General features: G+C 36.1%; 1 protein-coding gene and 1 long non-coding RNA gene across 3 annotated transcripts; both read left to right on the top strand.

Moving 5' to 3' along the window:
• Nucleotides 1-1,283: 1,283 nt before the first annotated feature.
• On the top strand, nt 1,284-15,775 carry LOC144427274 (uncharacterized). Its single transcript, XM_078116201.1, has 7 exons — nt 1,284-1,636; nt 1,993-2,256; nt 9,346-10,134; nt 10,436-10,539; nt 13,541-13,604; nt 14,288-15,245; nt 15,340-15,775. The coding sequence occupies exons 1-7, from the start codon at nt 1,312-1,314 to the stop codon at nt 15,773-15,775; spliced, it is 2,940 nt and encodes a 979-aa protein (XP_077972327.1). The 5' UTR covers nt 1,284-1,311.
• Nucleotides 15,776-16,736: 961 nt separating this feature from the next.
• On the top strand, nt 16,737-21,025 carry LOC144424242 (uncharacterized). Of its 2 annotated transcripts, none has more exons than XR_013476592.1 (3): nt 16,737-16,914; nt 17,994-18,116; nt 19,003-21,025. It is a non-coding gene; the product is annotated as an uncharacterized LOC144424242 (long non-coding RNA). The 2 variants fall into 2 exon arrangements; XR_013476593.1 differs by having other exon boundaries at nt 19,000-21,025.
• Nucleotides 21,026-27,444: the final 6,419 nt, after the last annotated feature.

The following is a 27,444-nucleotide window of genomic DNA, read 5'->3' as shown; positions in this document are numbered from 1 at the left end:
GTATAAAATAAAGTTTTCTGAAAACAAGCTATAAATGGCTGTGATTTTATTGTATAACATAAACTGAAACTGTATCTTATACATGGGTTCTGGCAGAAACTATAAATATTACGATTAATATTTGAGTGAGTCAGGGATGTTCAAAGGCAATCGAAAATCAGGACCTGCGAATATCCTTTTAGAGTTTCTCATAGTTATTTAGTGAATTCGCGAACAGATCTGAGCGCCGCGTCCAAAAATATTGAAAATATTTCACAATTATAGTATCTTACATTTTATCATATTGGAAGACAGTCAGTCTAAGTGGGTACAACTGTATTTGGTTGCAAATGTACATGGGTGAAAATGCGAATGGGCGCAACTATACGTGGGTGAAACTGTATGTGGGTGCAAATGTACATGGGTAAAAACTGTATGTGCGTGTAAATGTACGTGGGTGCAAATCTAAGTGAGTGCAACTGTACGTGAGAGCAAATGTAAGTGGGTGCAAATCTAAGTGGGTGCAACTGTACGTGGGTGCAAATGTACGTGGATGCAATTGTAAGTGGGTGAAACTGTATGTGGTTGCAAATGTACATGGGTGCAAATGTTTGTGGGTGCAAATGTATGGGAATGCAAATGTACATGGTTGCAAATGTTTGTGGGTGCAAAACTAAGTGGGTGAAACTGTATGTGGTTGCAAATGTACATGAGGGAAAATGTGAGTGAGCGCAAATGTACGTGGATGCTGTGCAACTATACATGGGTGCAAATGTTCGTGGGTGCAAATGTACTTGATTGTAAGTGGGTGCAAATGAACATGGGTGAAAATGTGAATGGACGCAAATGTACGTGAATGCAATTGTAGGTGGCTGCCAATGTACGTGTGTGCAAATGTAGATGATTGCAAATGGGTATTCCGAAGTATGTGAACCAAGATGGCGGACACAGGAACGTAGTATGTGTACCAGGTTAAGGTAGGCCCTATTTTTATTTCAATTTTCTTTATTTTAGTTTTATTACGAGTTCGGGGACTAGCCAAGTGACTCCCGTAGTATTTGTACCTGTATTATGGCCTAACTATAGCCTGGTACACATACTATGTTCCGGTGTCCTCCATCTTGGTTCACATACTTTGGGAGTACCTGCAAATATCAATCGGTCAAATATGAGAGGGTACTATTATACTTGTACTATTATATATATGTTAACTATTATTATGTGATGGATATACCGACACACAGGCGAGTTACCTACATTAACTTACCCTAAAATGCCTAGATATTTCGTAATATACAGAATTATTATTTTGTGAGTGTAGATTGTATAGATATGAGTGACCGACTAGAAGATGTGATCAGAGGATGTGTGAGACAATTTGCCTCAACTTCAGATTTCAAAACCTTTGCACAATCTGGGAACGGACTCTCACTTAGTGAGCAAGATGTCACTACGATCATTGAAAACCACAGATTCTCTGCTGAAGAACAGAGGAAGAAATTGTTCTGGCTTTGGGTTGAAAGAAACAAAGCGAATGCAACTGCACAAGAGATAAGGAATCTTGTAACACAATATTATGGAGTAGAACAATATACTGCTGCCCCCTCTGTTGGCAGACTCGAAGATATTTCACAAGATGTTGCTGCCACGGATTCGTGTACGTTTTTAACCCCATTTTAGGCTATTCTCACGTTCCTTGTTGACCTGTTTTAAAGTGTCGCCATGTTTTGTGCAAAGAAACAAAAACTGTGTCATTGAGGATGCAATAGCTAACATGTTTAATATGAAGTCGGATCCGATTTTATGTTAGGAAATGTACTCATAGAAGAGCATGAATAATGTCCTATTTTCCTAGAAAAATCAAAATTATGGGCTATGGCAAGAGAATTCCTTTTGAATACCTCCCTCACTTGTCCAAAGCCAATATATTCATTCGATATCAATATTGCAGCTTATATTTCACATTTAAGTAAATTGAAAATTATACCTGCTAACTCACTACTTTATTTTTAGATTTGCCACAAATTGAAAATGTTTTATCCCAAAGAAGTGGATCCGACATTCTCTTGACTTGGGATGAGGTATCAGACAGCAACATTCTGTACAATGTAGAAATTTTCTCTGATGATGTGAAACTAGAAGAGACTCACACTGCAGAGGTTTCTCAGTATAGAATGAAGTCACCTATACTTGGTAAAGAATATCGTTTCCAAGTCTGGGCCAAGGATGCTTGGGGAAACTCTGGCATCAAAACACAGTCAAAGAATGTTATAAAAGGTAAGTTATGACCATTGATCATTAGGTAAAGTAGCAACCCATTTTCATCACTATAAAAACATGAAGTATTTTCATTCTGAAAACTTATGGATGTAGTTTGCGTCAAACAATGGTGTTTCTATAACTTCTTAATTGGTCGTCTGTGCGCCTTGGTCGCAGTGGTGAGAAAACTTGAGTAACTCACTCATTGGAACCAGACTAACAGCCATATAAACTTTACTTGTTGTCTATAAAAACTTTACTATTGTCTACTCCAAGTTCATGCTCCAAAAAAAAATAACTGGCTAACTAATACCATACCCAAAATGGAATGGTAACCGGGCGAAACCTTTTTTTCATTACAATTCAAAATAGGCTGTGAACATGTTGGCATTAACGTTGTAAATACAATATTTACAGTATTTCAAAATCTTCTTCTATTTTTTATTTTTACAATATTTACCGTGTATTGATGGTAGATAAATAGATGATTACCTGAAGTAGAATAAAACGAAGCTAACGAATATTCGAATATTTCACATTTTTTTTAAACTTTCTGGGCTCGAATATTGGCAATTTTGCAAAAACGGAAAATTTTTGTAAGATAACCGAATCTCTCGAGCTTTTCCGGTCGCGGGGGCTAAAATATGAATTTACCAATAAAAACCTTGGTGATTACCTGTACCTCAAATATTTTGGGGTTAGAATATTGACAATTTCGTAAAAATTAAAAATTTAGGTAAGATAGTAGATTTCTTTTTACCTTTTCCGGTCTCGGGGGCAAAAATATGAATCTATCAATGAATAGAGCACTAATATAAAAACTTACCGCAAGTGATTTTTTGGAACTTTTTTGGGTTCGAATACTGACATTTTTGAATAAATTGAAAATTTTGGTAAGATAGTCGATTTTTTTTACCTTTTCTGGTTCCGGGGGCAAAAATATAAATTTACCAATGAAAAGAGAACTAATATGAGAACTTACTGCAACAAAAAAAATTTGGTGATTACCTGCGATTTTTTCAACTTCATTTGGTTCGAATATTGACAATTTTGTAAAAATTTTGGTAAGATAGTCGATTTTTTTAACTTTTCATGTCCCGGGGGCAAAAATATGAATATACCATTTGATGCTAATTATACGACATAATTCATCCAAAATCAATAGGGTTCTGGTCCGAGATATACACATGCAAAATTTGGAGCAAATTCAACCTCACATGAGATATCACGTGTATCTAACAGACAGACAGACAGAAAATACCTATCAACATACTCACCGATCGAGATCGATAAGTAATAATATAATAACTTATTTCCAATGACGAAAGAAGGCTGAAGCACATTGTTGGTATAAATATAAATTATATAACCTATGTTTAGGCTCGGTGAACTTAATGTTTGAAAGTATGTGTTTATGTTTATTAATGTTTAATATGTTACGCACATATTGTGGTAGATTTGCACCTCTTATTGAATATGTGCAGAAGCACTTGGGTTGTTGTTTCCCGTTCATTCCCGATGTTGAATGCTGGATGTTAAATGTTGTATTGTATCTACTATTCTTTGTAGCTTCTTACATTTTAGTGGTTGCGTGTGGGTGTGACTTCGGGGCTTTCCATGACCTTCTGAGATTTCGTGACTGCATTCAACCTGACTCGAAGCGACTTCTAATAAAACTTGTGCGGATAAAAATTGGAATGTGGAAGAGAATTATGTTTGATTTAATTCTCAATTCGATTCTATATTTCTGTCGCTGTTAAATAAATACATCCAAAAAATAACCTTTGACACTAGTCCTTATTTTTGTCTTTAGAAAGATGGTGTAACCCCGTGATATAACATATAAAAGCTCTTCTATGAATAAAGATAGAACTGCGTAATCAAAATAATTCGATTTTTTTAAAAAAAATCTAATTTTTGCATAATCGAACATTTTGCACCTCAAAAAGTTCGACACAATTTTCCTTGTTGAAATATGTTCTTATATTAGACCTATATTCAATGTTGTATTCAAATCTTCGCCCCCGTGATCGGAAAGATTCAAAATATTTCGATTTTTTATACTCGATCATTTTCAAACCTTAAAAAGTTCGAAAATTCGTCAGATGCTACAATTTTGTTGTTGCAATAAGTTCTTATATTAGTCCTCCATTTATTGGTAAATTTATATTTTTTCCCCCGGGACCAGATAAGTTGAAAAAAATCGATTATCTAGATTTTCAATTTTTTCAAAATTGTTAAAATTCGAACCCAAAAAAGTGCGAAAAATCGCAGGTAAGCACCAAATTTTTTTTTGTTGTGATAAGTTTTTATATTAGTCCTCGATTTATTGGTAATTTCATATTTTTTCCCCCGGGACCAGAAAATCATGAAAAATTGCATTATCTTACTAAAATTTCTAATTTATCAATATTCGAACCCAAACAAAAATGCTCAAAAAATCGCAGGTAATCACAAAAATTTTTAAGATCTTTTCAGTCATAACCATACATGAAATGGCTTATTACATTCTACCGGATAGAGATACAACTCGATGCTATTTATAGAACTAGCGTTCTCTCCTACGAAAACTTCAAAAACCTGACTTTAAATGTTATAATCGATAATATCTTATCAGTCATGATCATACATGAAATGGCTTATTACATTCTACGGCAGTGGTTCCCAAACTTTTTTTTTGCGACCCCAATTTTCATAAAATCAGAGCCCACAGATACTCGCGACCCCACAACTAGAAACGTTGAGCAACTTCAAAAAACAGTACTGTATATCAGTTTAATTACCTCAATGGGAACACAATGTACTTGTATATGGGACTGCTAATGGACGTTGACGATGAACATTAGCGCAAAAATATACAACGAGAGCGCAGTGCGCTCGAAAACGGTGAAACTTCGAAAGATTTCAAAATACATGGCATCGTATAAAAACCATGATGTAAAAATCTCTTAGATCAGAATTATAACGGTTCTTTGGCGAAACATAGACGGACTTGATAAAATGTACTAGGCTGCAAAGAAGCGTACGATATCTCGAAATTAGTAAGACTGCTTCTAAATATACATAAATTATAAAGCTTATTTAGTATATTCCAACAGTGTCTTTATTATTTTTAGTAAAAGGTTAACAAATTACAGATTGCTCCATTATTAATTCTAAGTAAAACAGGGCATGAAAGTAGAATAGGAATAACGTGTACAGAATCACATCTTGCAGGTGCCTTTCATTATGCTGAGAACTTGTTGTGGTTTTTTGTTTGACAACTTGGAACGCTTCGAAAGTATGTATGAAACATCTAAATACGTAATATGAGGCGATATAGACAAATCACGCAGCCGACTGGTAGATTTTGCAAATTAAAAAGCGCTTTCGCAACTGATCAAAAGCTAAAGTGTAAATACTCTATCAAGACACCGCCTGGTAATCAATACCAAACTTGTCATCTTCCATAACCAAGCGCCTACACTGATACAAAATAACAAACAACATAATTTCTCGCAGTCTGGCAAAAAATCCAATTCGCATACTTTTGAGATATCCTGTATAGTTCGATTCAGTTATGTCAATTATTATAATTCGAATACGGAAAAGGCGAAACGTTAATTTGCGCAATCTGTGATCGAAATAAAACTTGGCCAATGTTTGCATAAGAAAAGTATTATGTGATATCGTAAAATGTGGAAAAACAGAATTGCATCTTGCGTCTTTATTTGAAGTATATCTGACTAATTTGTTACAATTTCGGTAGTGCTCTCAACATTTAAACAATCAACAGACGCATTTCAACAGTCAGAAAACACGATGCGGTCAAATGATGACATCTAGTCTTTCGATTACGTAATGAAAAAACAAGGAAGAAAAGGGCAATGCGCGAAACGTTTACCGCCGTATATATTATAACATTCAAGTATATATATATAATCGATAGCATTCGACATCTTCTGTATTCAAGAAAATTGCGCAAGAAGTCGTAAATCATCACAAGTGTAAACATCGTTTTACTCTCACTCTGCTTCTTGAGTTCTCCCTGCCAGACGAACACAAACAAATCATGCTTAAACCTGTGTAGTAATCCCATAATCTGAGGAGATGAATGCCAGCAGGGTTGTGAACATTGACTCATTTGGCCTTTTTGACATGAAATTTTGGCTCGGCGGTGTGGCTAAGCTTTAGGAATGCGAACGCCACAATGTCTATAATTAGGGTTACCATATTTTTCTGACTTCAAAGCGGGACACCTCCAAAGACACGACCCCTTAGCTGTAATCCTGTAACTTTACAGTTTCCGATTTTACCACATAGGCCTACATTTAAAGCCATCCTGGCTGTCTTCATTGACCATATTGTCATCGAGAGTTCATGTGCATATTCTCTATCTAAATATCGGGTTCAGTTCGAAAAATAGAAAGGAATAGACGATAACAATACGAGCGTTTAAAATTTAGATGTTTTATATACAGCAAAAGATGTTGTTCAATGTTACATTCATGTGAACGTCTGAATGGGACCAATTAGAATTGATTTTACATGTAATACGTTCGCTAACAATGTTAGCGGGAAACAACGAAACAAACAAAATAAACATTCACCTTCAGTAAGTAGGCTAGCGTTGTGCTACATAGCAATGAGAACATGTTCATGTAATATGCTGGATGGCTGAACGCCAAAGCGGGATGTTTGGCTGACTTGTCGGGAAGGCGGGACAAGACGCAAAAAAGCGGGACTATCTTGCCTAAAACGGGACGTATGGTAAGCCTATGTCTATAAGCCTAATCTATGATGTGAATTACATGTGCAATAAACAGCCATACAAGACTTATCAACAGCTTCATGTGATAGAAAAATGAGACATACACTCAGGATAAAAACCCGACAATAAATTGGATGGTACGCTGGTCACAACTGTAACACGCATTACACATCGTTTATTGCGTACCAGCGGGATTTAACATGATCAAAAAGGCTATAAAAAATATTGAGCAATTTGGCGCCGTTTGGACAATAAACGGTCGAGTTATTGCTGAAAAAGTTGGGCAATTTCACAGTACTTGCCAATCAGCACAAATGTAATGTAACATAAATGTAAAATAAGAAGCCTTACAAGGAAATGTCCACCATGCAACCACGAAAATGTGTCGCAACAATATGAGGCGCAGGGTTGCACAGAAGATAAACAATCAGAGTTTCAATTTTATTTACCGTCGTCATTACAATACGTGGCAAAGCGCTAAAATTCGATTGAATATTTCTTTTGACAACTAAACACCGTGATGAGGGGGAAAAGTGGCTATTAATCAAAAATCGGCCAAAAAAGTATTCGAATACTTTGATATCCTTGACTGTGATAGGTGCATATGGGCGTGTTACGATTCGTAGAGTCGGCTTATATGCGGACTTTTATAAAATCGTCATTTTAGGGCCGTTTTAGGGGGGAGCTTATATGCGCGACCGGCGTATCTGCAAGAATATACGGTATATTACCAAAATTTTCAAGTTTTTCCGAATTGTCAATATTCGAACACAAAAAAATTCGAAATATGTCAGATAATCACCAAAAATTTTTTGTTGCTGTAAGTTTTCATATTAGTCCTCGATTCATTGGTAAATTCATATTTTTGCCCCCGGGACAGGAAAAGTTAAAAAAATCGAATATCTTACCAAAATTTTTACAAAATTCCGAAAAATTACAGGTAACCCAAAAAATTACAGGTAATCACCAAATTTTTTTTGTTGTTTTAAGTTCTCATATTAGTCTTCTATTCTTTTGTAAATCCATATTTTTGTTCCTGGGACCAGAAAAGTTTAAAAAAAAATTGACTATCTTACTAAAATTTTCAATTTTTACAAAATTGTCAATATTCGAACCTCATAATATTTGAATGTTAGACTTCAAATATTTTCTCTTACTACTTTTTCTATTATAAGTTGCAGTGTTATTTCCAAATCCTCATCTAGATCAGGGGTTCCCAAGCTTTTTCACGACGACCCCAAAGACAACTTTCAAGTGTCCAGTGAGACCCTAGGTCAATATACTGTACATATTTTTCATGAAACTTTATAGCTTCTTTCACTGGACTTTTGAGTTTGGTCATGTGGTGGTATTAAGTAAAATAAGCTAAAACCAAACAGTGATGTCACAATAAGCACTTACATTTTCTATAGCATAAGCATAGAGCGACGGCTATGGGCCAGTTTTTCAGTAAGCCATGGTACAAACCGCTAAATATAACATTATTTGTCAGATCTTAGATGTTTTGTACATTCTCCCTCCACCATACCTCAGCGACCCCACTGACCCCGCGACCCTACCTAATTATTACTCCAATCCAATTTGGGGTCGCGACCCCTGGTTTGGGGACCCCTTATCTAAATATAAATTCTTCCATAGCGTGATGCCCCAAAGTATTAGTTTACGTTGTAAGTACATTTTGTTTGACGTAGACACATTTAAATATGAAATTCAGGAATATAAGTTTGATATTTGGCTGGCGTGACGGTTGTTTTTATTCTACTATTTGTGGTGGTTCAAGGTTTGGTTACTGAGGTTTGAGTGTACTATGTTAAACTGAAACTACTACTTTACTGGCTCCTGAACACTACCCTTTCCCTTAATTGCAATTCATGAAAATATATCGTGCTCTGTTGAATCATTTTTATATTTCTAAATGTGGATAAATTGTTCAATAACTGCTTTACCAGATTGCAGTGAAAAAATAAATAATAAAAAAAATTCTTACTCAATATATGTTAACAATATTTTGTCGCATTTTCAGTTGCTCCACTTTGATTTATGTCCAAGTATCCATGTCCTGCTCAAGCTACTACTTGCGTTTTATTTCAGTAATTAGCGATCTTCTCATTTTGTAGCCAATGACCCACTTTCCCTAATGGGTTTTATGCATCTGAAACAAATTTCTGGTTAACTATTCATACCCGACATGGACCGGTAATTGTACAAGGGCCATGGTTCGCCATATGATTGAAACGTCATGTTTACTTCCTTTTCCCCCAGGATAAATATGGAAATCCTAATGACATTGGAAGGGTTCTTTAGATAACTTTGAAACCACATGTTATAATTTATTTTTTGTCCCATTATTTTTTCAGTGGAAAACATTGAAGTTGCCGGTGGCTCCATGAGACTGAACGAATGCAAAGTCACGTTTCCTATTGGAACTTTCAACAAACAAACAAAGGTCTGGATGTCGGTTGGAATTGACAATTCCCTATGCCCAGAAGAATACATTGGTATCACACCAGTTTTGGATATCAGTGCAGATTCTAAATTTCTCCAAGATGCGATCGTGCAAATCAAGTCATGGTGTGTCGGTTTAGAGAAAGACAAAATTGACATATTACGGTTCTCAAGTAAAACTGATTGGGGCATTATTAAACCCCTGCGAATCACTAAGGATAACAGCATAGAATTTCGATGCAGGGAGTTTAGTCTGTATACTGTCGCTATCAAGTGGTTGCAATGGCTACTTGGTAAGCAGGAGGTTATTGTGGACAACTGTCTTTATATTTCGAACAAAAACAAGTTTCATTTCACATTTTTTGAGAAAAGTGAGACTGCTGAAACCAGTATCAGATCTCATTACAGAGAACTAGGGGCACAGCTTTCTCCAATTTGGTTCAACCCATTCACTTTAAAAACTGGTGACAGACTTCGTCTTGAGTTACAGATTGAGGGGGGTCAAGAAGATTTACAATTCAATATGCCTCATGGACAATTCATTTGCGACAATATTTTTCGAGCAGCCCAGAGACATGAATTAAGACTTCAACTTCTACCTGATTTGCCAGAATATCCTGAAAGACTCATCATTTGCCGAATTTTGATAAATGGCATATTGCAAGAAATGCAAAACTTTAATTTTCCATTAGCATCACCAGGTAAGTGATACTGGGTACAGGGTTGTATAATATGCAGTGTTCCAATATTCGTGATTCATAATGTCCTAGTTATGACTCTGCTTCTTAAGCTTGCTCAAATATTTGTTATCATGTTGTTAAGTTGTTAGTCCCTTGATGACTCAACTTGATTGATGAAGATTTAACCAAGGTTTTGTAGTGTGGATTAGTTTGTTCAGTTTCTATACTTGAAAACATGTTTTACCCAACCAACATTAGTTTTCAAATGTCAAATTTGAAATATCATTTAACATGAATCTAATGTGTATCTCATAATGTTTAGATATGTCAGGACTGCAAACTCTCAATTTCTATGGAGATGTTCATGTTCGAGGGGACATGAATATAAATGAACAAGGAAACATTCATCAACAACAATTACAAGATGTGAGTAAATTTGCCTTACGTAATTCACACAGTGGTACAAATACTCCTGGAGCGCCCAAATATGAAGATAAACGATATTTGAATAAGATCAGCTGACAAAACTTCAATTTAAAACAAATACAGTTCTATTCCTCGTACAAAATGATAATATCCCATGAAAATAATCTAACATAAATAAATTTATTAAATATAACTATTTTAAATTGCAGTCTTGATCATAAATGATAGATAATACACAACTCAACATCATATTATAAATATTCTTCCACAAGACATTCATTTAATTTGACTAACAAAATATCATGCTGACAGTGCATGTGGACGCCAAATTTGGAATGTCTTTTAGCGCCCACACCAGGGTTTAATTCTTGGATGGTCGATCTATTTTAGTAAACTGATTTTGTAACTCTAATGCAAGAAGACGCGCACGGTACAAGTTGATGTCGTTTTATTGTCAGTAAAGTACAGGTGTACGAGGATACGTACAAAATTATGACAGAGATACGTCGGTACGACGGTAGGCACGTCAGTACGGTTTTCTAAAGAAACAAACAAACAATATTTACACACTCAATGTGCCGGCAAGAAACATGTCAACAGTTGAAATCAATACCGTAACTTAGCAAAGTTAGGCAAATTAGAAATGAAATAAACACACGCTGGTCTAACCCAATGAAATAACAGTTACGACTGATTACAAAAACAGGCATTCAAATAACATTTTACACTGAAATACGTACTTCACAGTGTAGCTTCCAGCTTACAAAACAATCGGCAGTTGATTGAAAACCGTTTGGTAAAATTAAGTTACTGTCATTACATCTAAATATATAAAAATGACAATTGAAACCTCGAACCACAAATCTGCAGTCCCAGTATCCTGAACAGGTCGAATCAAGGTCCTTGTAGCGGCACGCGCATGTGGCTATTATGAAGTAACAATCAGTAAAATCCATTAACGTTTGTACCACCAGCGGTTCTAATGGTAAACAACAAAAATAATAATAAAGCGGAAGAGGCAGTATCAGCGCAATTGGCTGTTTAAGGCATAAATCAAACAGAGAAAAGCAAAGCATCAAAGACAGGCAGATGAAAACAGGGGCTGACGGACAACTCAACTACACGGACAACTCACCAGAGACAACTCGACTACCTAGAGGCCTGGTGAGTTGTCCGTCTTTGGGCATTTTCTACGGTGGTGTTTTAGGTCTATAGAAATGCGTTTTTGATATTTTTAGTGCTCAAATGTTGAGAAAAATACATAAATATGCTCTAGAATTTTTATTTGTATAAGTGCTTTACTTTGATCATGTTGTATGAATACAAATACAGTCTACAGACGAAATTGGAGTACCGTAATTCTGGACTGGTGAGTTGACTGCCTCTCGTTGCTCGGTAGTCGAGTTGTCTTCACCTCGAGCATCGATGACGTCACGTCGCAAAGCGATTGCTCGACTGGTGAGTTGACGGCCTGTCGGGCGACTGCCGTAGGCGAGTTTAGACTACTGCAACCATAGACTACTGAGCTCACATTCATAAATATTTAAGTGTTACTGTGAAGTATGAAGGTTTTAATATATTTAAATGTGCTCATTCAAAACATTTAGAACCAAAAAAGTTCAAAAAATCAAACGAACACAGTCCTATAAGTCAACAGTCTAACTTCGCTAACGTTACTCCAATTTCGTCTGTAGACTGTATTTGTATTCATACAACATGATCAAAATAAGCCACTTATACAAATAAAAATGCTTTCTAGAGCATATTTATGTATTTTTCCCAACATTTGAGCACTAAAAATATCAAAGACGCATTTCTATAGACCTAAAACACCACCGTAGAAAATGCCAAAAGACGGACAACTCACCAGGCCTCTAGGTAGTCGAGTTGTCTCTGGTGAGTTGTCCGTGTAGTCGAGTTGTCCGCCTCCCAAAACAGGGACCGGACCGTAAACCAGAATTGCTTTTCCAAATCGCTTGTTTGCAGTTGTTTTTTCCCGCTCATTTTGCTGGGTAGCTTACATCTGATTAAACCTTATAATTTGTTTCTGGCTGCAATTTCATAAACTTCATCGCGACCAAAGAGTCTCTCATATTAACCTTTCGGCGCTCCAGAAGTATTCGTACCGAGGCATTTTTCCTTAGGATACTTTGCTTTACTTATCCCTACATTGGTGCGAATACTTCAGGAGGGCCGTATTGGTACCAATGTGGGGATTAAGTAAGGAAAGTAAAGCAAAGTATCCGAAGAGAAAGTGACCTGGTACAAATACTACGGGAGCACCCATTATTAAATATATCAACCCAGATGCATAGTTAACACACAAATCATGTAAAAGAAATATATACGAAAAATAGGCCAATCCCATAAAAATAAAATAAGCATAGTCGCCCAATGAGATGGCCCCCGAAAATCCGGTTAAATAATTAGGTCCAGGAAAGTGACTTAATAGCCGGGAAATAATAATTAATAGCCAGTGCTCTTTGAGAAAAACCTAGAGGCGCCGCGATTGTTTCACTTACTTATCAAAATCCTGACTTGGCTAACTTTGTTACTGTCCAAAGAAGCAATAACGGCATTTATTAACTTTGACAACGGTAGCAATAAGGCGTCAATTTAAATTTATATATGGCATCATCTACATTTCCAATGCGTAACGCCATATTTCACTCACCGCCTTGTTGCCACATTTCGATATTATTTTATAAATATGTTTATCAAGTGTATTTTTCAAATACAAAGCAGCAATTACACCAAAGTCATTAAATAAAGTCATTTTAATTCGCTCATGAACATCAATCGGTAGGTAAAAAAGTTTTTCTATATTTATTTTTATAAATTTATTGAGGGCTATGTGAATAATACTCAACCTCTTCACAGGCTCCATAACCCCGAAAGTTTGACAAGTCCTGCTGTCATTGATTGATATTCACCTTCAATACAGCAGACAATAAAGATAGGCTATGTCAGATAGTTCATACGTAATATTTATTTTAAGCAGCAAAATGAACAAGGAGAAGCTGGTGCAGTAGGTGGAAACAAAGCAAGAAATCTAAGTGATGACGGTCGGTGAATTTTCACAATTTTTATTTCCAAGTATTTTCTCTTAGAGAGAATCATACTATAAGTCTTTGAGACTTCTGGAATAAGTTATTTTAGATGAAACAATGACATATTTTGTTTACATTATTGCACGTAAGAAGATTGCTGGGTTATTTATTGATGCAACAAGTGTCATATGTACTGGTGCGGACTGTACTGAACCATGGATTTCTCTCGGCGCGGCGGTGTGTCTCATCGTGCCAAGCGTTAGGAATGCGCTCGCCACCGCATTTCTGATTACCCAGCGTGTGTTCGCAGGTTCATTTCCCATGCGGGGTAGGTATGTATGAGATGATTGCTGGACCCCTCGCCATCGTAGGGTGGTTCACTTAACCGCTGGTCGGTTACGGCTTCCTCCACCATCAAGTCCATGCTTCCGAAAAACAAATAAATAAAAATCATATCACATACCCGACATGGACTGGTAACCGGACAAGAGGCTGTGGTTTGCCATATGGTTAAGCCGTCTTATAGACTTTCCTCTCCCACAGGATAAATGTGTAAATTCTGTAAATCCTCTGGGACAAGTTGAACAAATAATTCGAATATGCCTTGAGGGCACTTATACTTGTTCCTGAAGTCCATGCTCAAACAATATATTACCCTCGCACAATTATTAAAAGTTGGTTGCTTTTTACATTTACAGAATTCTCAATTAAAGATGGAAACTCTGAAATTATCTATAATGGAAATATCCCTCTGGGATTTAGAGTATACGAGGGAAGAATTGTAACGCATGATATTCTTGGGAAAACGTTCATACAGGACAAATTAGCTGTCAAACTTCGAACTATTGATACAAGCTTGTCGCCAAAAGAAATAGATAAACAGTATTGGAATGAAATAAAAAATTCAATAAATTTGCCGCCACATAACAATGTGGGTAATTACGTAAGACATCACACATGCTATCTTCCCAACGAACCTACTGTTGTTATTGTCACAGATCTATGCAATCATAAAAAGTTAGAAACGCATCTGCCTGGATTCTCAGTAGAAGATAAAAAAATATTGCTTCTACAACTTTGTTATGGTCTGAAACATATCCATGAGACTAAGCCTAAGCCGATTGCCCACCGAGATCTTAAACCAAGTAATGTGTTGCTATCATTAGATGGAAATCATATTAAAATTATTGATTTTGGAATCAGCAAGGAGTTTGCATTAGATGGAAAGAAAACCATTACCAGATCAACTGGATTTAGTGGAAGCTACGGTTGGGTTGCATCAGAAATGTGTTCAGACAACCGATCCAAAGAATTCGACGCATGGGTCAAGGCTGATATATATTCATTAGGCCTTCTTATTTATTTTATTTTTACTGATGGAAAACACCCCTATCAAGGAAGTCCTGCTTCTAGGCATGCGAAAATAGAGAACAAGGAACAACCAGATTTCTCAGTCATTGAAAATGAAAAAGAATTTCATGACAGATATTTACTGATCGACCTCCTGAAGGCCATGCTCAGTCATGAACCAGACGCTCGTCCTGGAATTACAAAAATACTTCAGCATTGCTTTACATGGAATGCAGTAAAGAAGATGAGTTTCATCCATGTTTGCCATCGATATTTTGAACAACCTTGTGATGAAGACAGGAAAAAGTCAAAGAGAACAGCAAAAAGACAACTAAAACACAGTGGAACGGTGGAACAGAGAATGGCATATGTTGATAAAAGAAAGCACTGATTCTTATAGCAGCGATGACAGTCAAGATCCTGTTCAGTTCGACAGAAGTGAAAAGGCACCTAAGGACAATGACGAACCTGTGCGAACAAAAGAAGAAGAAAAAGCATTGCAGAGAATTCATGGAATCATTGGTGGAGACTGGGTTGAATCGATAAAGGAAAAGCTGGAAGATCCCAACAGTGGAAATAATGAAAGACCATATGAGAACAGTTTTACTGATCTGGTCCGTTACATACGAAACACTCATGAATATTATTATAAGAAACCTGAAGAAGTGAAATCCAAACTTGGCTCAAAAAATGAAGGCATGTGGAAGTTATTCACTTCAAATTTCCCAGAGTTTTTCATTCACCTATTCCATCTCATTAAAAAGGAATTTAAAGGAGATGATGAAAAAAAGTATTTGCAAAAAAAAGCAAAGAATTGTGAATTGCCACAGAAATAAAGCAACAAAAAATTCCGAAACTGTAACTTATCGAATATCCTTGTCAGGTGATTGTCACGTTATAGCTATTGTTGTTGACTATTTCATTTTCAATTAACAACTGGTTCAGCTATGCATTTCTTTTACTTACATTTTATATCTTTTTTATATATGTCAAGTGTAAATTTTATAAGTAATAAAAATGAAAACACTGCGCTTCTTGATGATGTAAATTGTTGCAATCCATATATTGCATAGTCTCATATTCTCATATCATTCCAATTTTTGCATCTCCACTCTGTTATATGATTTTCACCTTTATCCCATAATATAAGAATGTCAATATGATAACCTAACACAGAGAATCCAAGCTAGCCCTCTGTTTCATCTTTTAAACTGGGCAAGAATGTTGTCGAATATCAGTAGTCGAGCAATCCTCTTACACAAACCTCAGGTTATTCAGTACCATCTTGAACGATTCTGACTGATTATGCCGGTAGTTCACTAAATAGCTGTGCCACTCTTACTGCATGGTACGGAATCCGTAATTTGATAAATTGTTGCATTGTTGTGCCAATTCCACTACTTATGCATGGTGCCTATAATTCAAATAATATTTGTGCTTGTGCCATTTTTACTGCTTATGCCATCTAATGGCATTTCAATAAATAGTTGTGCCATTTTCACTGCTTTTGTCCAATATGGATAATTTAATTAGGAACCATGCCATTGCACTGCTTTTGCATGCTACCAGTAGCATTTGACAAGTTAACTGCACTTGTCTAGCCTTAGACAAAATTGTATATATTGTTTTGTATTATTATTAGCAAGACACCTGATTTACTTGAATTATATTTTTAAAAGCTCCTTTTACCAAAATGTGATGATATAAAAATATAATTGCCAATTATTGCTATTAATATATGTATTGTATATTACAGGTACCACACTTAACATTAATTTAGATAATAATAGTTATGAATCATACAATGACAACTGTTTGAGGACTCAATGTTTGAAAAAAGATTGCTCATGAAAATTGGCAAGCCAAAAAAAAAAGGCACTCGATTGGATGTAGATGGAATTTACTGAAACAACAGCAAATTCTAAACTGCTACCATTTTTAGAGACAGCGGATAACCTTACTGGTTTATTCACAGGTGAGTTAGAGATTCCCCTGTGTCCTTTTTATGCAAAATATTTGATAAAAAGTTGGATATTTTTAGAAATTTTTTTGATTTTCTCCAATGTCCTGATTTGACTGATTTTTTGGTTTTTCTGTGACTTTTTTATATGTCACTTATCAGCGTCGTTCATTGTAAACGAGGCCCTGTGCAAGAATCCACATAAGCTTTGAAGACATGAGTCATTTTAGTTCAGCATTGCCTACCTGACCTATTATATCCTGGGTGAAGTGATGAGAAAGGGACCTCAACTCTAAATGTGTGAATTTGTGATGGAAAGTAATATACAGGGTGTCCATAAAGTCCCTTTACAATTTCAATTCTGTTATCAAGTCAGTTCTCGATAGATCTTAACCAGGTTTGTTATTTTTTAATCAGTAATTGTTTGAGTCTTTTTACTTCATCTGTGAGGGCCAAAACAACATATGGTATCGATAAATTCCCTTTGGTATGTGATCTCAGTGTTATGGAACTACTTTGGTAAAAGATCGCAAACTATGGACACCCTGTATATTGAAGGTTGTCACTTTGGTATGCGGTCTCAGTGTCATAAAGCTATTTTGGCACATGACCTCAATTGCTCAACATGATCTCAATCACCAAGGGGTCTTTCCAGTTTGGCTTTGCCTACCCGACCTATTAAACCTATTGAATGATGAGAAAGGGATTTGAACTCCAAACTGTGTATATTTGTGATGGAAAGTAATATACAGGGTGTCCATAAATTCCCTTTACAATTTCAATTTTGTCACCAGTCAGTTCTCAATATATCTTAACCAGGTTTGTTCTTTTTTAATCAGTAATTGTTTGAGTATTATTACTTCATTTATCACATCTGCGGGGACCAAAACAATATATGGTATCGATAAATTCTCTTTTGCAATTTTGAAAAATTTCAAGATTTTATGGACACCCTCTACTCGCGGAAAATTATGAATAGATATGTTTATTACTGGTTTCAGTAAAACTGAATTCCGTCAACTGGCAGGTGTCAGGTTACCGTCCCGACACTGATTTTCACGATCTGTGCCTTTGATTTGTTTATTTTAATTTAGGTTAAAAAAAAGACTTAACGGAAGATGAACAAAATTGAAGGAAACAGATTGGAAAATCTGAGACGAGGAAATACCAGGGCAATGTCAATTAACGGAATTTGGCATGATGGAAACAAAAGAAAGGTATGTCGAAAATCGTAATGGAAAAATTAAAATTTACAGGCTTGTTACAGTAATACCAGTAACTCAAAATAAGCCACGTTTTGATATAGTAAATATAGCTAAATTTTCAAAATAGCACTACTTGACAAGAAATATTGGGATGTATTTTCTTTGGTACTCCCGAACTATGTGAACCAAGATGGCGTACACTGGAACGTAGTATGTGTACCAGGTTAAGGTTGGGCCTGGGCCCTCTCGTAGTATTTGTACCTGAAATTATCGCCTAACCCTAACTTGAACACATACTACATTCCAGTGTCTGCCATCTTGGTTTATAAAATTACGGCCTAACCCCTACCTGGAACGCATACTACGTTCGGTGTCTGCCACCTTGGTTCATAAAATTATGGCCCAACCCTAACTTGGAACTCATTTTACGTTCCAGTGTTCGCCATCTTGGTTCATAAAATTACGGCCTAACACTAACCTGGTACACATATTACGTTCCTGTGCCCACCATCTTGGTTCACATACTTCGGGAGTGCCTTTTCTTTAATTGGTAAAGGCAGAGCTGTTGAGTCAAGAGCATTTTTTTCTTGATATTGCAGAGTCAAAGCAGTGATCTAAATTTCACACCTGCACTGGTGACATTGAAGTTCGAATTGAGTAAAAAATTTCAAACAATCAATAAAGGGGGTTACATTCACAAATTTGTTTTTCTTGGGAGCACAGAGCTGAAGTTAAAATTCCCTTCAACTTGGGGAGTATGTAGTAAAAGTCGTTTTTTGAATAGCCAGACGTACTTGCTCTGGGTGTAAATTTTGCTTGATTCCCTAAAGCTGGTTGAAAGGCTTGACATCATTTTAGAAATTGACACAAGTTTTTTATTTTTTGATCCAAACAGCAGAAGTGAAGACAAAATACCGAACGAAAGCGAACAATTGAAAATCTCTGCCTGACAAGACGAAATCGTTGGTGCGACATTGGTGAAAGCAAGCTGGAGTAGTGACTGACTCTACCTCATTCCTGTCATTCAAAGTCTATTTGATCAACTTTAGTGCAATTTAAAATCAACTTGACCCCCAAAAACAAAAAGCTGAGAACCAGCAGCATAATCATGCTTAAGTTAGACTGGGAATATTCTGGCCAGTCATGTCCCAATGCCTTCAGTCTATTGACAGTTAACCAGACCTGTCCAGCATTGAAACAAAATTATATTTGTTCTGTGTTGGTATATAGCAGACATGGGCAAAGTACGTCTTGCGGGCCGAATCCGGCCTGGCCGCCTGATGCTGCCAAAACATAACTGAAATCCAATTTTGATGTTTCAGCTAAAATAGCTCAAGGAATTTGTTGAGATTGCGGTTAAATCTAGTTTTGGCACGAGGCTTATTGTTTTCCACCTTTGTCTCGTAACACTGTAAATATTGTTCATAAAATGTAACTTTTTACCTCACACTTACATGGCCCATCAGTCTGAGTGGGCAAAATTTTGGTCCCTGGTTCGAAAACCTTGCCCACCCCTGGTATATAGCAATGAAAATTGTTTTATCTGTATTTTACAAAAATATGGCAATATTTTTTATAATATGATTATCATGTAATGCTATTAATATTAGCTAATGATCAACCTAATTGCTATGTTCCATAAATTCCATTATCTGACCCATTCTGGCAACTGGGATATTAACAGAGAATTGATATAAAAAACGATGAGTATGCGGGCATAAGCAGTCTTAGTGCGCACACTTTCTACAATTTTTAAACAGCGTTTTCATGCGTACACTCCAAGCAAGGCTGTAAGACCGTAAATATTGTTCAAAAAATGTCACTTTTTACATGGCCCACCAGTCTAAGTGGGCAAAATTTTTAGGTCCTGGTTCCAAAGCCTTGCCCACCCCTGTTTTAGAGCCTTCAAATATAGTAGCACCTCGTATATATCAGTGGACGATGCTTGCACATGGCCTTGTTTAAAGCAAGACACCCAAATAAGCACTATAATAAGAAGAAACAGACAGTTTTGCCACTATGTATTTCGGTTTTTCCCCATTCTGGGTAAAGGGATGGGCGTGGGGTGTACAACTGGGGGTCTTAACCAGCATAGGTAAATCCAACAAATCACTAATAACAACTAGGGTTGTGCTATTCAAATTGTAAATTATTAGGTTCAGACAAAATTTTCAAATCACCACCATCTTTGTTTGTTTTTTTTGTCCGCCAAAGGCCAAGCTTTTTTTTTTGTGAACAATATTTTTTTTGTTTACAATTTTTTTTCAATTCTCGCTGAGTGTGAGGCCAATCCAGAACATGATTCTTTATATATTTTTGAAATAAATTTCCTATATAAGACTTTTTTTTTCCTTGTAAGTTATTGATGAGACATGTTTTTAATGTGCGTGAACACCTGTTGAAGGGCGCTCCAGCAGTATCTGTACCAATAAGGAGGTAACTAATTTTTTTCGCCTACTTTACATCAAGTTGTGTAAAGGGACTGAAACCTATGGACAGGGGTTATATTCACTTGGCTAACACAAACGGTCCCCGAACTCACAATAGAACTAAAATAGGAAAAATTGGAATAAAATTATGGTCTAACCTGGTACACACACTACGAGAGTAACCATTGAAGTAACTGAGAGATGGATTCTATATTTCAGTAACTTGTGTGTTTGGACAAGTAATTAAATTACAATAAAAATTTTGTATACAATTAATTATGTTGTCATATTATTTTTATTAGATTCTGAAATTATCAGGTAATCAAAAATGCCCGGTACTCCTATCGTATGTGTACGAGGTTAGGCTAGAGGTTTTTCAATTTTTATATCTCAGTTGTATTACAAGTTCGGGGACTGTCTGTGTTAGCCGAGTGAATCTACCAGCCCATAGGTTTCAGTCCCTTTTACACAACTTTATGTAAAAAAGGCGAACAAAATTAGTTACCTCCATATTGGTATACATACTTCTGAAGCACCAAATGCCCAGCACCATCGCTACTCAGTAACCCAATCTTCCAAGCTCAAGAGGCCACAATAACAGTATTTGCAACAATATATAAAGGTTTCAATTATGTAGTTGTATTGATTTAAATATATTTGGGGTGTGAATTAGGTATTCAAATATGCCAAGCCCTAACCCCGGTCAACCTTGAAGTGTTCCCCGCCCCCTTTCAATTATGTCATTGTTACTGCAATATGTACTTATGGTCAGTGGCGTATCTAAGGTGTGGCAGCCATGGCTCGTGCCATGGGCGCCGTTTGGACTGGGGCGCAAAAACGGCGGAATATTTCAATTGTACAATGTTTCAATAAAATAATTTCAAATTAGAAATAATTGAAACTCGTATTTTTACGTTAATAGTAACGTACAAGTATCTCAATCCAATACCAGTCGTTAAAAATTGTTAGTCAATGATCAAAGGGGTGCATTTTCAAACTTTGCCACGGGCGCCATTCTACCTAGATACGCCACTGCTTATGGTATCCCGTAGTATGTGTACCATGTTAGGGTTAGGCCATAATTTTATTCTGATTTTAGTTCCATTACGACTTCGAGAACTGTTTGTGTTAGCAAAGTGAATATGCCCTCATCTGACCGCAACCTGTCACTAATCTCTGTTACTCAAAACTACAAACAATATTTGCAACGATAATTTTATTCGCCACCCTGGGTAAAGCGATGGGCATCAGGCGGGGTTTACCCCCCGTTTGAAAAAAAAAGCATTTTTCTGTATCATGTATAGCAATTTTTCGTAGCTTGAAAAACTGTTTAGATCCGCAAGACTCTTGAAACCCTATGTTTTCCCGCCGGCCGCTAGCTCTTGTGGGCCGACTTAGCAATTTAAAGTTTCAGACCCCTCTCTAAGGTATGCAGTATGCAAACCATGATGGCGGACACCGGAACGTAGTATGTGTACCAGGCTAGGCCATAAATTTAGGTACAAATACTATGGCAGTCACTTGGCTAATCCCCGAACTCGTAATGTAACTAAAATGAGGAAAATTGACCCTGGTACACATACTACGTTCCGGCGTCCACCATCTGATGCGCATACTTCAGCGAGTAAGTACCATTTGAAAATTCCTTGCTACCCCCCAGGGCATCAGGTTTCGCACTTGAGTCCTTCTTACCAACACTCCTAACTGCAAGCGGTCCCTGAACCTAATAATCAGACGCCAAGCTCCAGGCTAACGAGACCGTTGCAACAATATATATAGGTTTATTCACCCAAAATATTAATAACAAAAATAATAAGTATCTCTGTAACCGACAATTGACTCAACTTCATGACAAAAATATTCTTGGGAGAAAAATGAAGTTCCATTTGTGAGTTGGAGTTAGTCTTGAGTATGGGTATTAAAAACATTCAAAGTGGGAGACTGGATAATGAAAATAGCGGGTTTATTGGATGAACTAGAGGTAGAAAATTTTAAAGTGTTGATAATTGAACTTGAGCATATATTTTCAAGCGAAAAATGAATATCCATTATGGTTTGCAGATAACTTTTCACTTACGGTACTTTCAGCCTAATTTGATCTTGTATAGTGACACTTTAATGTTGAAATGCGATATTTTTACTCCATTGACCAAAATTTTGAAATAGAGGGTGTTCCATAAAGTCTTGAAACTTCTTGAAATTGCACAGGGTATTGTTGTTTTTGCCCCCAGATGTATTTAAATGAAGTAAAAATACTCAAACAAATACGGATTAAAAATTAACAAACCCGGTTAAGATATATTAGGAATTACTTTTTGGATACCCTGTACAATGATTGATCCCCGATGTTTTTCATATTGGTTGAAAGTTTTTTAAAAAGCAGGGAAAGTCAAAGTGAATTTTTGTCACTGTTCAAATACTTGTGTCGCATGACTAGAAAATTTCAGCAATACTTATATTCTGGGCATTCATAGATTCTCCTGAGGAGAAATGCAGCCTCGCGGGCAGAAATGAAATAATTATAGAGGGAAATTGGAAGATTTGTGCAGTGAGTTTGCAATAGCCTCCTACTAATCCGAACTTCTGACCACTGCTGATAAATTGGTACCCTTTTCAAAAAAGACAAATATTAACAATTCATATGCCGAAATTCCTCTTTTTGTCAAACTTGAATCCGGAAACGCCTGTATGATGTTTTCAGTTCATTTAACTTTTTTGTCAACATTAAAATTAAGCTGTATAAAATAATTGCTTTGTTCAAGTTAAATGAAGCCTTTTGGACAGACTGTCAGGAAATACATGGAAAGTAGAAAACACTGAATTTGGAAGAAAAGAACTGGATCAAGGAATCCAGGAAACTTGTGAATATCCAGGATAAGGAGAAGAGGAAAGAGCGACGATTCTAAAGAAAAGAATAAAAATAGATTGAATTCAAGGAATTCATATTTTTTTTCCATGTTTTCAACCCCCATCCTGCAGGGCAATTTGAACACATAGTAGATGATGTGTATAAAAGGATGCCACTTTCATATGCGATATCAGTGTCGTAAAACTACTTTGTGTCGTTGCACAATTGTGCAAATACAATTTGAGAATTTCAGGTCAGAAATGGCCAAATACAAGATACGTTCATATCTGAGTCATGTACAACACATAATGACATAGCAGTCAATATATAGGGTGTCCGTGGAGTCTTAAAAATGTTTAAAACTGCGAACGGAATTTAATCGATACCATATATTGTTTTGGCCCTCACAGATGTATTAATAAATGAAGTTAAATTCAACAATTATAGATTAAAAAACAACAAACCTGGTTAAGATATATTGATAACTAGGTGCTCCCGAAGTATGTGAACCAAGATGGCGGACATCGGAACGTAACATGGGTAACACGTTTTTTTCCAATTTTCCTTATTTTAGTCCTATTATCAGTTCGAAGACACTAGCCAAGAGCCTCCCGTAGTATTTATACCTAAAATTATGGCCTAACCCTAACCTAGTACACATATTACATTCCGATGTCCGCCATCTTGGTTCGCATACTTCGGGAGCCCCGATAACTGACTTCAGAACAAAATGGAAACTGAAAAGGGATTTCACCCTGTATATATATTGAAGGGTGTCCCTTTGGTATGTGATCTCAGTGTCATAGAACTACTCTGGTACGAGATCGCAAACTATGGACACCCTGTATATTGAAAGATGTCACTTCGTTATGTGATCTCAGTGTTACAGAACTACCCTTGGTACGAGATTGCAAACACCAATTGTGATACTACTTTGACATGCTTCTAATCTCATAAAGACATTCTCACAGAATCCAGTTCCTAACTCTGTCATGTTTGGGTTCGGGTAAAACTAATATCATGAAGATCACAAACCAAAGTTTGAATTTGGAAATGTAGGGAAGTTGAGATGAACAACAGAGATTTGGTTAGTTCTTTATTTTTCATAGTTGCCAGGAAGAAACGCTTTTCTGTTCAGCAAGAATACTTTACAAACAAAACTATTGCGAAATATTCCTAGAATGAACGATTTCAGACAAACCATATGAGATAGATGTTTTGGGCAAGAGCGTAGCCAGCCCCAAATTTTTTTTTTTGGGGGGGTGGGGGAGCAAATTATTATTTGCATAATGATGTCATATGATGTTCACTCGAGCGTTTTTTTTAAAGCGGGGGGTCGTATGGCCCCGTCAGACCTCCCTGATGGTTCTGGGAAAAGTAAATGGTGTTAGAATAAGCTTATGAAGTGGGGTCATTTACCGAAACAAAATTTTTAGGGGGACCCACGACTTGTATCCACATTCTACCACACAGATATATCATTTTGACTCGGAAACCAAAGTTAAGTAATATTTGGTTGTATTATAATGGGTTTTTCAAACAGCAAATGCCGCAACATTATCATATTATAGTTAGTAATAGATTTCATAATTACAATTCCCTAAAATATAAGAAATAAACAAAAAACACAATGAGAAGAAAAATATTAAAAATGCAGGTGCCATATTGTAAAAAAAACACAATTCCGACATTTATTCGTCCATGTGGCACATTTCTCATGCCATGAGGCACCAAGTGAATGCCACAATGCATCATGTCGAAGCCACTTCAAACTCAGGCAATGAAAGTCATATCAGGCTCTGGATATCTGTAAACAATTTTGTTCGGTTCAAAGGTCATGGTTCAAAGTTCACGAATGAGGGAAACCAATGATAACTGAAAATCCTGATAACATGCAACATAAGCAGCGAAAAATAATATTTTCGTTTCAAAACAACTTAATTATATAAACAGAAAAATATTCGCAAATTGACTAAATTGCATTTTCCCAAATTAGGAGTTATTTTGTAAAGACAAGTATTGCTATTTTGTGTTTTTAGCTAAATAGGAATAATGACATTTTTATGAGAACTTCCGGTAAGTCTCCAAGCCGATAAAACTTAAAAATCAGAGTCAAAAATTTGGACTAAAATTAAAAAAGGTTCCACACAGGGCCGGGAGACAGGAGTCTGGCATTTCGTTGGAGATGGGGCTCACCATGTTACTAGCTATATTGTTGGAATGTATCAATAAAGTGATTATGACAAAACAATAAATGTAACATGCCAACAAATCAACAAAAGAACATTCAGATGAGGGGGAGAAGCTCCTAATTTGAATTTGTACCTTTTTTTGAGAAATCAATTCTTTTCTATGTGGTTTGGTCAACATAATTATAAAACTTGGAATTCAATGAAAAAACTGAGTTGGTAAAAAACTAATATCAATGGACCTTTCCCCGACCTTTGACCCCGAAAAATTCTTTTTATACTTTACCATTGCAAAATTTTCGGGGCTCATTTTAAGAGTGGTTCCGCGAGTTGGCCCCTGTAAAATGGGGTATTTGTTTCGAACCATTATTATGATTCATCGCGTACAATAAACAGTTTTTTAAAAATACCGGTAAAGAATTTTAGACTAGTCTATCACAGCTATTTCTACACCAATTCTTTATTACTGCGATTAAATTAAAGCTTCTAAAAAGACATAGTGATCGTTGAATTATCTGATTTATATTTAAATTTCCAAAACACAACTGAAAACTAACGAATAGAGTTCAAAAACGCGGAAACGAGGTGATGTTCACAATCACGCCTGAAAATCTGCCTGAGCGGATGTGAAAAGTGGGCATTGTTACGTCATTTGCTGATTGGCCAATGTCACGAAGGAAGTCGATGCTCGGGGAAAGGTCCATAACTTGAAAGTTTCATATTTTTGAATTTTGCAATTTGCAACTGATGAATGAATATACATTAGCAAACATAATCATAAAACTTTGAATTCATTGAGAAAAATTTGGGTTGTTAAAAAACGAATGCAAAATATACATGATAGCCCTGATCAATACGCAACGGCATGAGAAAATGGCTCTATTACCCTAATTAAGGATGCCGAAATCCTGAAAGTTTTGTATTTAAGTAAGAATTTTAATTTGCAACTGATGAATGAATAGACATTTGCCAACATAATTATAAAACTTGGAATTCATCGAAAAAAACTTGACTTGTCATAAAACTAATGCACTCTGCAAAAGCGTGAGGAAATGGCTCTATTATCTTTAATTAGGGATGCCAATATCATAAAAGTATTAACTTCTAGAATTCTGATTTGCGACTGATGAATGAATTAAGTCGAATGTGCAGTTTTCTCCAAATAACCTTCTGGACGAACATACTTTGACACTTACACTACACTTATTCCACACATTTCATTTGAAAAAGAAAAAAAAAGACTATTTCTAATGATAAATTTAAAATAAAATATGGGATAGATATATTGTAGCAGCATGTAAACAAATATTTTGACACAGCATGTAGTAGCACATCACATATATGTCCATGTAGCAAGCGTGTCTGCAAGACGATGCTGATCGGAGTCTAGTCTGTAGTCATGACAACATGCAACAACACAAAATAAAATGTTAAAACAAATAAAAAATGAAATGAATTTAAAAACATCTTGAGCCGGACATGCTCCAAACATAAACCATGCTTAAATGGTATAAAGCATAATTGGCTCAAGCTTGGTCATACAATAATAAAGAAATAAGTACTCTCGAAGTATGTGAACCAAGATGGCAGCACTGGAACATAGTATGCGTACCAGGTTAGGGTTAGGCCATAATTTTATTCCAATTTTTCTTATTTTAGTTTTATTACGAGTTCGGGGACTAGCCAAGTGACTCCCGTAGTATTTGTACCTAAAATTACGGCCTAACCTGGTACACATACTACGTTCCAGTATCCGTCATCTTGGTTCACATTCTTCGGGAGTACCGAGAAATATTCCTCAATGGCTAAAAATTGGAAATTAATGTAAATTCATGATAAAATCAAAAGACCAAGTCTCAAAAACTAAAAAATGA

Source organism: Styela clava, chromosome 1 (genome assembly GCF_964204865.1).
Source record: "Styela clava chromosome 1, kaStyClav1.hap1.2, whole genome shotgun sequence".
Classification (NCBI taxonomy): domain Eukaryota; kingdom Metazoa; phylum Chordata; class Ascidiacea; order Stolidobranchia; family Styelidae; genus Styela; species Styela clava.
The sequence above is the reverse complement of the archived record's forward strand: the minus strand, read 5'-3'. Positions and strand labels throughout refer to the sequence as shown.